Genomic DNA, 13,542 nt, shown 5'->3' with positions numbered 1-13,542 from the left:
AAACAATAACTTCGGTCTTGTCTGAGTTTAGCTGGAGAAAGTTGCTCTGCATCCACGCGCTGATCTGTTGGAGGCAGTGGTTGAGAGAATCCACCGGCCCATATTCACCTGTTGTCAGTGACACATAGATCTGAGTATCATCTGCATAGTTGTGATAAGATATGTTATTACTGCGTATTAACTGCCCTAGTGGCAGTATGTAGAGGTTGAACAGAAGGGGTCCCAGGATCGATCCCTGGGGCACACCACAATTCAAGCCCATGTAGACTGAGACACAACTCCCAATTTCAACAAAATATTTCCTGTCTTCTAGATAAGACTTGAGCCAACTTAGGGCAGATCCAGAGATGCCAACCCAGTCTTGGAGTCTGTGCAAAAGGATCCCATGATCAACAGTATCAAAGGCAGCGCTCAGGTCTAGCAGGATTAAGACAGAGACTTTTCCGTCATCAGTGTTCAGGCGGATGTCATTGGTTACCTTGATAAGAGCAGTTTCTGTGCTATGATGGGGTCTAAAACCTGACTGGAAAACATCAAACGAATTGTTTAATAAGAGAAAGTCAGTGAGCTGTTGGTAGACAACTTTTTCAAGGACTTTTCCTAAAAATGGCAGATTAGAGATAGGTCTGTAATTATTTAGTACAGTGGGATCAAGACCGCTCTTTTTCAGGAGGGGTTTAATGACTGCAGTTTTTAAGGCCTCTGGAAATATTCCAGATTGAAGAGACATGTTAACTATTTGAGTAATTGATGGCAACACACTGTTCAAGACAGACTTTAGAAATCTAGTGGGTAACACATCAAGGCAGCATGTAGACGAGCTCAGACGGGTGATGGTCTCTTGGACAGTTTGGTCAGTGACAGGTATAAAGTGAGTCAGCCTAGAGTGAGTAGGTGGCCGTTCGATAGTTATATGTGTTGTGGAGTTGATGGCTTTTTTAATGCCCTGAACCTTGTCATTGAAAAATACAGCAAACTCATTACATTTAGGTGTACAAACCAATTCTATTGGTAGCTGGGTTGGAGGGTTAGTTAATCTGTTAACTGTTGTGAACAGGATACGAGAGTTGCTGCTGCAACTTCCAATTATTTCAGAGAAGTACCTTTCCCTTGTTCTGCATAAGATCTGGTTGTAAGCGTACAACTCCGCCTTATATATTCCATAATGAACCTGGAGTTTTGACTTGCGCCACTTTCGCTCGGCTCTGCGGCACTGTTGTTTCTGTGCCCTGACTAGATCATCATTCCTCCAGGGAGCTTTCTGTCTATGTTTTCTCAATTGAACTTTCATAGGGGCAATGGCATCCAGAACATTCAAGATGCTAGAAGTAACAGAATTCAGCATTTCATCAACATTGGCACCAGAGACGTTTTCAGGGTTTATCATTTCTACAAACTGTGCCCTAGTGCTCTCATTTATTTGTCTCCTTTGGACAACTGCAGGGCCAGGCGGTGGTTTGGGAGCAACAGACAGGTCAAAGAATACACAGAAATGATCAGAGAGGGCGACATCAACCACACTGACATTGTAAATAGTAACCCCCTTTGTGATGAGCAGGTCCAGAGTGTGCCCTCTGCTGTGGGTGGGGCAACTCACATGCTGAATTAGACCAAAGGTTTCAAGGACAGCATTGAGCTCTTTTGCATTTCTGTCATTGACATTATCAACATGAACATTAAAATCACCTGTAATGACTAGACCATCAAAGTCTGTGCACACAACTGAGAGCATTTCAGTGAAATCATCAATAAAACTTTGGCTGTGCTGAGGAGGTTTGTACATAACTATGCAGAGTAAGGGAGGAGTTTGTTTTAACTCAATCTTAAAGGACACATACTCAAATGATGAAAACACACCAAATGATAGTCTGCCGGTTGCAATATTATCTCTAAACAGTGCAGAAACGCCTCCACCCTTTTTATTTTCTCGTATTTCCGATTCATGTTTGTAGTTGGGGGGAGTTGATTCAACTAGAACTATGTTTCCTGTGTTTCTGTCAAGCCATGTTTCAGTTAAAAACATAAAATCAAGATTAAAAGAAGAGATGAGATTATTGATTAAAAATGATTTGTTGCATAAAGATCTGACATTGAGTGCAGCAAGTTTGAGATTAGTTTCCTTGGGACTGGTCAAAACCTTCTTGCAAGGGATGTGAACTAGATTTCTTTGATTGGACAGTCTAACTGCCCTTTTTTGCATTCTACGTGGTGCAACTACAGGTATAGCACCAGAAGGAAGCTGTTCATCACAGGGCCCCAGTTTGACATAACCTTTCCTAGGACACTGGGGGCCCGTTTCATCCTAGCTCTGGGGGATAGCACGTCTAGAGGCGCGCAGGGGAGGTCGAGTTGAGGGTAGTTTGGGTGATGTATAATGTTTTTTTTAATTGCAACTTTTTTCGAATAATTTTATGAGAATAAACTTGTAAAATTAAGAACTTTGTTTCCTAATTTTACAACATTATTCTCATAAATTTTAAATTTTTTTCCGGTATTTGATGACTTCATCCTCACATATTAATTTGTTTTTTTTCTATCATGGTGGCCCTTAACACTCAATCGTATAATTCAAATCTGCAGCAGCATTGTTTTAAAAATGAATCTGTGGATTAATTAAACTCAGAGCCAAGAGCTTAATGCTCTGCAAAGGTTAAAACCTTTCATTTAATTTTTTATGGTTTGACTTCTCTGGTTTGCTCCAGAAAAAAAGAAAGGAGCACAGACTTGACAAAATGATTGATTTCCTCCCATTTGAATGGTGTTAAATGCCATATAATCAACTCTATCTGTGGCCACAGTTTGGTATGGCAGACTCACTCAAGGATGCTTTTCAGAAACAGTGTGGTATCATTCAGCTATGTGAGAAAAAGGACTTTTCTTTGACTTGACTCAATCTACTCAAGTGTGTTTACCCTCCTTAAAACTTGAATGTCAATTCCACACAAGAAGATATCAAAATATCTTAGCGTTTACTCCGGGCTTTGAAAGCCCAAGTGTTCCTCTTTATGGCTTCAGCACATATACGTTGGTGTTATTACTGCTATTATATCATCAATTTGACTTTGACTTTAATGTGAAAAATTACAGGCATGGCATTCTCCATTAACAGCGGGTAGTCACAGTCGTTTGCTTCCTGGCAGAAATAGACATGGGCAGTTTGATGCTAATGATCCTGGATCTGCATTTCCCCTTTTCAGTCTACTGTAGGTGGGTATTTCCAGCCAAGCATTCAAGCTGTGCTAATAATTTGACTAAAGTATAGCTACCAATATATCACGGACTGCTGTAGAAACAGGAAATCATCTTCTGTCTGGAGTGTTTTTCTGTCCAACCATACTCTTTTTATATTGCCTGTTTAGAAATTTGACACTTGGTGTAAAAAGACAATTCAAAGTGCTTTAAGTAAAACATTGAAATAAACATTTAAGGGAAATATTAAAGGAGTCATCATTTAGCATTTTAAACTTTTAAACTATTATGCCATTCTTTGGCCTTTCAGAGATAACTATATCCATGTACAGTATGTGATAATATAATACCTTTGACACCCTAAAGAACGAGTTTTAAATGAAATATGAGTTATTTTCACAGTTAATTTTCCTAAACAGACGTAAGATGACTTAATCTCTGGGGCACCGGCTTTCGCTTCTAGTAGGTGCCGCCCATTTTATGACGTCAACCCTACAGCTGGTATAAACAGCGTGTCTGCGTTTCCCTCACAAAAACAAAGATTTTCTGAAAGTTTTCAAAGATGGATGTGCATATTATACATATAAAATGAAATCCTTTAACCGATCACAACTAACTCAGTGGAGAAAGTGGGTGTTTTGCTGAGGAATGAACATCATAAAAAGCTTACAAGCTAAAAAAGTTGATTTTGCATGATCTAGGCTCTATAAATAAAACCTAATCAAATGCAGCTGAAAACACACCTCGGTTCAAGCATCCAGTTTTTACCAAGTTGAAAGAAACACAAAAAACCTCAGTAATTCAACCTTAAAACGCCCAAAATACACAATAGTAACAGCATGTTTTAAATGTCCATTTCTATAGAAGCCAACTTGCTTTTTGCCTGCATTATTCTATGGATCATCAAGGGTTAATGCATCGTTTCAAGCTCCACAAACAAAACAAGTGACGTTAACAAAAGTGTCCTGGAAGCCCCAGCATTTCTTTGAGGACAATATTTGTTTTCCATACATTTGACAAACAAAAAATTGCCCACTTAAGCCTGTCCAGCAAACTTGGCATGCACTATACTAATGACAAATAAATTGCCATTAGGCCTCTGCGAGGCACTCTGTGACTGCTAATATATTACAACCCCCTGAGGTTGCAAAACACCCCATTGCAAACATAAATGGAAATAATGTGTAAATATATATACTTTTTTCATTCACCTTCTAAACTCGTTTTGTCCCTTTCGGGGCTGCCGGAGGCTATCCCAGCCACTCATGGGCGAAGCAGGGGACATCCTGGACAGGTCAACAGTCTGTCGCAGGGCCACAAATCACACACCCATGCACTCTCACATTCACACCTAGGACAATTTAGAGTAACCAATCAACCTATGAAGCATGTCTTTGGACAGTGGGAGGAAGATGGAGTCCCCAAAGAAAACCTACACATGCACAGGGAGAACATGCAAACTCCACACAGAAATGTCCCCCTTTGGTTATTTTTTCATCTGTTTCAGGAAAATGAGCAAAATCAAATCTACATCTGAAAGGACAGGATTTCTTGTTCTTAATTAAAAAATTGATTTTTATAAATGATTCCAAGTAAGAAGAGAGCCAGGAACCAGTTGAGCTTGCACGTTTTATGCCGTGAAGACACGAACAATTGATGACCTGTAGTAAGATATGTGGAGTATTGTATCTTGTAGTGATTTGCTTTATGAAACTAATTGTGCACACCGGTCTAATATGGCACAAACATACATTTGTGCACACAAAAAAACACAATATGAGTCCACTTCTATGCTGTTCTTTTAGGAGGAAAAATGGAAAATTTTACATTTCTACACAATAGGAACAGTTCCTGCTGAGCCATCTGGGTCATTTATTAGGATCCAATTCAATTATTCTTCGTCTCTCAACAGGAGGAAAACATTTTCATGGTGAATGCTTTGCCTAAAAAGATTACCATCTCAAATAATTCAATTTCCCTTAATTTGATTGATTTCATACCAAGGGGAAAAGAAGTCTTAATTTAAAAGCATTGCATTTCTAATCAAACATTCTGAGAAACAGGCCTGGGCAAAAATCCTTTATTGCCAGTTTCAGAACTAATCTAAATTGAGAATGCTGATGGCTGACCTATTAAATATCACCGTCGCCACTTTTGCGGTACATGGGGTCGAACGCAAGTGGTGTCCCTGCAGTAGCATGCGACGCACACTTAATCACACACACAGAGGATCTGCGGCTTTGACTACAGAGGATCCAGATGAAGCAGTTCAGCTACACGATCCATTCCCATCCATTATTCATTCCGCTCGGGGAGACAGAAACGCTGGGCCTCTCCTCTCAGACAGACCCAGGAACTGCGTCCATTCTCATGAGCAAAGGAAATGCCATGCAGCATTGTGGGGGGATCACCAAGAGTGCAAACAGAAGTTGGGGCTTTGGGTCATCACAGTGCAACAAATAATGAGGGAACCACCAAGTGAATGGCACACAACAGTATATATTTAAAAGAAAATCGTCCCAATGACTTATTGTGCACTTCTGCAGGAGCAATTTAAAGACTGATGCTCAGTGGCGCCTCATTGTCAGAAAACACGGCAGCTTGGCCACTGCTGTGAGGAGAAAACACCTTGCGGAGACATTGCATGAGTGGCAGGGAGAACTGGCAAGCTGCCACGGATAATAACATCTGAAATAAATTTGATGTGTGGAATTCAATCTGTAGTGATAGGGATGGCTGCAGCATTAGAGCGAAGTTCTAAATGCTATCTACTCATCCATGGAATGAGGACTGACACGCAGCCTCAGAGAATAGATTGTGCAATTAACAGCCTTTGTGCTGTTTTGACACAATGAAAGGGGGAAATGAGATTCAAAGTCGTCAAGCACGTCTCTCCGTTGCTCTCTGATTCTCACGAGATAGTCCAAATGCACTTCAGGTGGGAACGAATGGAGACATTAGGAGATATAATAAAGTACAGAGAAAGAGTTCAGCTGACGCTTATTAATAAGCTGAAATATTCCATCCAAATTGTGTGATTCTTGGAGTGTTACTTTCAGATGAGATATCCCCCCCCCCTCTAAATTTCCAGTACTGCACCTTGATGGGTGAAACATGCACTTCTCTATTTGAGGAACAGGGGGCGCTCTCTGAGTAGACATGGAACAAGTGACTCCAAAAGCAAGTTTGGCCAACTTAACTGAACAACCCTGCTTTTTTTGAACACTCCTTTTTTGGGGGAGTGAATATTTTTGAATCTCATACGCGCTCTCACACACCAGAAAATATATGCAAATAATAATAATGACAATAATAAAAAGACTAAGAATAATTTCTCATAAGGTTGTCCAACGTGGCAAAGTTCCACTGGAAACCCAATATTCCCACAGCATTCCAGCTGGGAATTACAGTACAACTTTGGTGGAAGATAATAATAATAATACAGTCTATCCATTTAGAAAATAGTCTCGAGGTATGGTGATGCTCTTATATCATTTTATATCCCTTTGCATGATTGCAAAGCTGCCGAATAGGAGCGCGGGCTCCCTGCCTGCGCCCTCCCTCCGCCTCTCATGTGTCTACATTTCCATCCCATGGCCGTCTCTAGGTGATTAAGCGCCGCCAGTCTCAAGCAGGTGTCCAACATGGCGATCACGGGAAGCGGATCTCTACTTATTTCTTTGAGCGTTTTCGTGATTTCAGCGGTGTTTCTCCACAAAGGTGAGTTTTGATATTATCATACGGGAGGAGGGATTAAAAAAGGTCTTGCGCGCGTGGATGTTTGTCTGTGATCCTTTCACAGCAGAAGCAGGAGGGAAGAAGTTGTGCGTTTTGGCGAGCTGGATGCGCGCAAAATCTCAGCATCACTTTTTGCGCAGCATCCCCGCTCCTCTCATTATGACTGAAGCGGCTGCGTAGTGCTTTACGCGCTGCGGAACGCTGCAATAAAAAGTAATGTTAGTGCTGCTCAGATGGACCGCCGGAGATAAAGTATCACCGGCGATGTCAGCATGAAGTGCTCGCCACGTTCCTCCAAAACTGCACAACGACGCGCGCGTAGTTATGCCGCATAAACCTCCATTACTGCCACAACTCATCCCGCTGTCAGATCTCTCCAAGTGTGCGCTTCAGGTGCGCTTCAGCGCGAGGAGGAAGAAAAAAAACACGCAATGCAGCAGCTCTGGCCAGCACACTGTCCTCCTGCAGCTCCTGCAAACCTCCACTCTTCTGATGTGGGGCTGAAAGTGAGGATTTTTTTTCCCACTGCGAGATCCACTAATGCTTTCACGTGCACAGCTGTGCTCTTTATCTTTTTCATGACAATTAACAGCTGCATTGACAGGTCTAAATAAGGGTCAAAACACGTGACTCACCTGGACCACACATCAACAGGTCTGCATCTCATCCCCATGTGTGCCTGTCTGTTAGTTGCTCCCAAAATGAGCTCACTTGTTAAAGGGAATTTTAGACAGTGTGTTATTTTGCAGTTCATTGCTTACAAGGCTTTCATTTCACAGTTGCTGCATCTATTATGCTCCGTGCTGAATATTTGAATGACATTTACATCATTGTCTAGCTTCTCCTTGTCACATTAATTTAATTAACCTCTCAGTCGAATAAAAAATGCTCAGTTGAATGGGCAATAACCTCAAGCTCGGTACACAAAGCCTGGTTTTAATATTGGCAGAAAATGATGAAGCCCTTTAGCTTGGGTACATTCAGATGCCCCAAGCTAGAGCTGTTCCAATCTCACCCCAGGTTCCTGTCTGGATTTATGATTCTTTACAAAAAAAACCCTGTTGTGTCTGAGAAGGGCTCTGGCTTTCAGTTTTGTTCTACTGATCCAGAATCATGTGAACTTCCAAAGAGTGGGACAGAGAGGAAAGATGGATTTTGTTTGAAACACACAGGTGTGCACAATCGATGGAAAGAGGTGAAGTTAAACAAAGAGAAACAGACATTGTGGGAGAAAGTGTTTGCACGGCGCCTGCAAGCTCTGATAAAACGACAGAGCTGAGAGTTCTGTTATGAAATGATGAGCGTCTGCATTTCAATGGAGAATGTGTTAAGCAGTCGTCTTCTCCGCGGGTCTCCTGGGGCCCGGCCTGTTGTAGCACATCAGATGGCTGAATTTCAGAGGGTTCCATGATCCCACTTATTGCCAGTTTAAAGCCATTCGTCAGGACTGAGTGATGGTGAAGTGGATCAATACGGGCTGCCACGAAGCCTCAAGGCGCCGCTGAAGGACAGGATCTGAGAAACTAAAGGAAACATGCAGTTGATATGGAGCTCTTGCTTGCCAGTTGGCATGTGACCCATTAAGTGATTGAAGATGTTCTTCTCCGGCTGCTTATGGTGAGGTTTGGCTTTGAAACCGATTCTGCTGAAATTTGCTCACAGCGTGTTCCTCTGCCCTCAATTTGTGCTTGTATATTTGTACTCTGGTGGGTGGCTGATTTATTAAATTTTTTTTTTTATTTTATATGATTTTTCACAAAAGAGGAGATTTTATATTTCATGCCTGTCCTGTGGTAGTGCTGCATGTTGGTGACCACTATATAGTGAACCACACAGCTTATTATGATCCACATTTGCATATTTCAGATCTATTTCAAATATGAGGTCATGGTACTATAGCAGTGCAAAAGTCATTTTTTAGAGTTGAGGGATACAAATCTGGGGCCAAAATAACTTTTTAACACTTGTGTGATAGTAAAAATGCCACTTTTCTGAATATATTTATTCGGAAAATAGTTACAGATTTAATTTCTCCATACGTGGGCTGCAGGATAATAAAGGGGTTAGGATTCTCACCTCTAATTAATTGGTCCTCTTTTAAATCCCAGCTAGGACCCGACTTTGTGGGGTTTTGACAGTTTCCCTTAGCATTTCACCTCCCTCCCACAGTCCAAAATCATGCTCCATAGCTTAATTGGTGATACTAAATCGTCCCAGGCATAAATGTGAGTGTATGGCCCTATGGCCATGGACTGGCAACACCATGGGACTGATACACCATGGACTGGCAACCTGTCCATGGTGTACCGCGCCTTCGCCCAACAGTCACTTGAATAGGCTCCAGCAGCCCTGTGCCCTTGAAAGGAATTAAACAGGTTTGGAAGATGGATGGATTTATCCGTGCGCATTTTTTTGTCAGTGTGAGATTTCGATGTAATCCCTGTTTTGGCACGATCACACTGCTGTTTCACCATGTCGAGTCAAAGGTTTTGTGAATTCAGCTCCACTGTGATGGAAGTAAAGTGTCTTACTTTTTTTAAAGTGAATGTTTTTGGTATATATATTTGCCCAATATTAGTGTTACATCCTTTAAAAGGTAGCCCTAAGGCTTTTCTAACTTATTATAATGAAATAATTAAAAAAAATTGCTCTGAAATGGCTTTGTTTTATGCTGACTGAATTTCTTTCTATCACTTCCTGTACCTTTATAAAACCTGTGTGTGTGTGTGAGGGGGGGGGGCTTTGTACCCTTAATATTTGTCCGTTCCTGTCTGTGGTTAAATACACACATTTTAGCATCTAGCATCATGTACTTTATGTATTTTTTTAGCCCTGATCCTCTCCTGCATCTTACTGTAATCAAAAAGGCTAACAAATTCCATGCAGTTTCAGCAGAATTTCCTCCCGTCATTCATAGAAATGAGAAAACAATAAGAAATGTTTGTGTGGAAGTGCAAGACTGCATCAAATTAAGGTTTGAAATACAGTATTTTGACATTTCTTTAAATAATAAATAGTTTGCCTAAATGATCTGATTTAAAATATTGGTTAAAGGTGCCTAAAGTCCAGTAAATTTCTCTATAATTTCCATGCAACCATCTCTGATTTAGTTAGAAGCACCCGACTGAGCTACATGAAGTCTGTCAACCACAAAGAATTGGCTAAAAAAAAACTTTAACAAATAGGGCTTAGAACTGCCAGACATTTACAACTCCAGTAACTCGTTCATCGATGGTCTTTAATTGATCATGTCAATTTACCAAATCGACCATTTACGAGAAACATATTAAAACATTACAAATGTTTTAGAGTGAACCCCATGACCTCTCCCTCTCGGTGACCTGCTTTAGGAGGTTAGTGTACCCTGTGATGCCTCTGTTGCAATCGTCTAGCTGGTTGGTCTAGCTCTTGGGGGTTGGGTTATGAGGGTTGCAAACATTAGGAACAGTTTTGGAGCTGTTCCCCTAACTGCCCTAATTTCTTAAATCACATTTCATCAGGATGTGTGTGTAGATAGGGGGTGGGATTTGGCTCAGGACACACTGGGGGTTGGACTGGGTGACAGAGGTACCTTCCCCTAGGGTTGCCTCCCTCAGTTTTCAGCTGCAGACTGGACATGCAGGGCCCTTTGATAGAAAGTTGATTGAGAACTTGTCAATTAATGGGGGTCTGGATAAACCATCACCCACAAAACACTTTTTAGAAAAAACACAAACAATTATTTTACAAAAAAGACTCATGCGTAGGGTGGTCACCAGTGACCCCTGCACTGTCCCCTGCACCTCCCTAGTGGGAGGGACCTGCGGCTGGTCCAGTAATTGATGTGTTGGTTCCTTGGGGCCAGTGCTGTCGCACTGCCCACCATGGGGGTTTGGGGTTCACACTCTTGCTTCCACATTTAGTAACAACATAGTGCATTCTAATAAGCACACACTCCTCAGAACACACCTGCCTGCCTCCATCTGCACAAACAAGGATGTTTGTATGCATGCAGACATGGCTGATGTATGAAATATGCATGAGTTTGTGCGTGTTTTGGTATACATTTATGTGAAATTAAGTTAGTGTGTTTTTGTAGTATTAAGTTGTCTGCGTGTATCTACATAAACATATGTACATAGATACACAGTGGTCTCTTGCTAAAACCATTTTACCTTAGTCCCACTGTTTTACAATTTTTTCTTTGTTATGCAATCTTGCATGCTTTTGTTTTTTATGTGTCCTGATTGGCTGTTGACCTTGTCAATTAACCTCCTCTGTGTCATGTTCCCTGTACAAAATGTATTCATCTTGCAAATAGGATCTTTATTCTCATTCTGTTTTAACAAGAGTTTGAACAAGAGAGAAAAGTGTGAAAAAGTGAATGTTTGTCTGAGAAAAGTGTAGAAAATGTGTAGAGAGGAGTTCCACAGCCATAAAACATCTGAAAAAATTGGAAAAAAATAAAGTTTTCTACTTTGCAGATTTCACCTAATGTGGGTTATTTTTAGAAAGCAACTCCAGTGATAAACAAGGGACCACTGTATCTTCAACCTCAGCTTTCACAGCCTTTAAATCTCCAACAAATGTATTTCATGTTTTTCCTCATGTAGGATTTGGAGCTACAACAGTTCATTTTAAAGCCAGTAATTTTTTTACTTTCTTCTTAAGTTTATGCAGAGATGTTAGACAATTTCAGATTTTCAAAAGGGGGAAAAATACTTTGCAACAAGTCAAGTCAATTAATTAGCAGAACTTTACAAGTAAACAAGTTGTAGTTGTAACATTGCAACATTAGCCGCGGTTACATGCGCAAAGTATCTTGATCGGATCAATGGTCGGATTAAAATCCAACCGTGTACATGGGATCAGAAAAACTTTTTCTGATTAGAGCGAACGTTCACATAGTCACACTTCCAGTCGGAATAAATCCTTTGGGCATGCGCAGTAGTGCTGAAAATACCGGAAGAGGAAATGAGCTCCAAAGCTTTCTCTGGAGCGAAACACCGTCAATGCATGATGTTAAAACAGAGCAGTGGTCACACACCATCGGAATGAACCGTTTACACGAACAACGATCGGATCAACAATCAGCATAACCCACCTATCTCGATCGGAAAGAAATTTTGATCCGAACGAGTCTGATCGGGGCAGACTATTCCGAACGGCGTGTTTACGTGACGCATTTTTCTTCTGATCAGGCGTTCTTTCTGATTACTTTTGTCCATGTAAACGCCGCTAGTGAACAGCTAAACTGTTAATTTCAGTGCTTTGAATGCATTTCAGGAACTGCATTTTACACCAGACATGTGACATCCATTAAAGAACATGCTAAACGCATGTTCTTGAAAGTGCTTTCTTCACACCGGACCTTTACTATTCCATACTAGCACATGCAGCTGTGGTTGGGAGAGGGTTGGTGCGAAATATCAATGCGGTGCAAATCTCATGAATCTTGCTCCAGGCTTTTTCTGTCATAGCTCTATTCCGTCATATGAAAGACTTGACGTCATATAATTCTGGTTGGACACAAACCACTAACTAGTATTAATTTCTCCTTCATGATTTTTAAACGGCACTTTTGTGAATTAAAAAGGACGCTACTCATCCGTCACTACCAAATCTTAGTCATTGATTGGTCAACGGTCAACTGGTTTAACTTTTAATGCATGTTCAATGGCAGCTCATTTTAAACATTGAAGCTGAAAACAGAATGAAAAACGTCCGTAGCGACGCGTGAATGTGAAAGTTTTGAACACCGAAGCCCAAAATGGGCATGTGTGCGTGTTCACATAGACTTTTCATTTTTTAATCCTTAAAGGAGGTTGTGACCTGTGAGTCCATATTTGAAAAAACATAGACTATATTTTTCACTCCTTGTGCAGGTGGGCTTTTAGTGGGTCACATTTTTTGTTTGTTTATTTGCGACTTTAAGCGGTATCACATGAGAGACGTTAATTAGCGGTCTCAGCTCGTAGCACAGTGGTTCTGTTTGTGAGGAGCTTTTCTTTCTGCTGTATAAAAATGAGCCTGAATTAATACACAGGACATATTTAATACTGCACTTAATGAACCACTGATATGTGAACTCTTTCATCGGCCATAATGCGAGATCACTGTAGTACATCATTTGTAACAATAATATACTCTTCTATTTAAAGAACTTAGAATTTATTACTCATTAAATTTACATTAAACTGTGCCTAATAAGCTTCTCTCTAATTGCAGTGTAATGCATGGCACTACTTCATGTGGTGGTAGCTAATCTCACAGCAAAGGGCTGGCAGAGAATTGGCAACTGAGGCGTGGAGGGATTTTTTTTTTTTTTGCCACTTGTAGCTTTTGCAACAAAGAAAGTCATAAAGGTTACGTCTTTGTGTCATCAAACGCCATCACAGCTTAAAGCTTTGTTTTTCCACTTCCACTTTTGCTTCGAACTGAAAACCTCAGCTGCAAATGTGTCCAAACCTGCTCTGGTTTCTGCCCGCGTGGCAGGGCATGGATGTTTGTTCACGATAAATCTTCACACTCTATTTGAGCAAGCTTATAAAATGCATCGATGTGTGGAAGGTTGCCACAGCTTAAAGCAAACAGGGAGATTTCACTTTAGTATTTTTCCTTTCATGTCCGATGTTT

General features: G+C 40.9%; 2 protein-coding genes across 5 annotated transcripts in view; one reads left to right on the top strand and one right to left on the bottom strand.

Annotated features, from left to right (window-relative positions):
- The window catches only part of ncam1b (neural cell adhesion molecule 1b), a 107,023-nt gene extending 99,321 nt beyond the window's left edge, over positions 1-7,702 (bottom strand). Inside the window, exon 1 of the mRNA XM_078929382.1 lies at positions 7,563-7,702. Coding sequence (XP_078785508.1) covers positions 7,563-7,575 — 13 coding nt within the window. The 5' untranslated portion in view covers positions 7,576-7,702. The remainder of the gene's footprint in view (positions 1-7,562) is intronic.
- Positions 6,751-13,542, top strand: part of cadm1b (cell adhesion molecule 1b) — a 196,545-nt gene continuing 189,753 nt past the window's right edge. For 2 of the 4 annotated variants that reach the window (XM_078929391.1, XM_011482432.4), the window contains exon 1: positions 6,751-6,909. In XM_078929391.1, the coding sequence (XP_078785517.1) occupies positions 6,834-6,909 (76 nt within the window). In that variant the 5' untranslated portion in view covers positions 6,751-6,833. The remainder of the gene's footprint in view (positions 6,910-13,542) is intronic. The other 2 variants (XM_011482434.4, XM_011482431.4) reach the window with 1 other exon arrangement.

This window comes from Oryzias latipes, chromosome 13 (genome assembly GCF_053564925.1).
Source record: "Oryzias latipes strain Hd-rR chromosome 13, Olatipes_Hd-rR_3.1".
Classification (NCBI taxonomy): domain Eukaryota; kingdom Metazoa; phylum Chordata; class Actinopteri; order Beloniformes; family Adrianichthyidae; genus Oryzias; species Oryzias latipes.
Note: the sequence above shows the minus strand (reverse complement) of the source record. Positions and strands in the feature narration are given on the sequence as shown.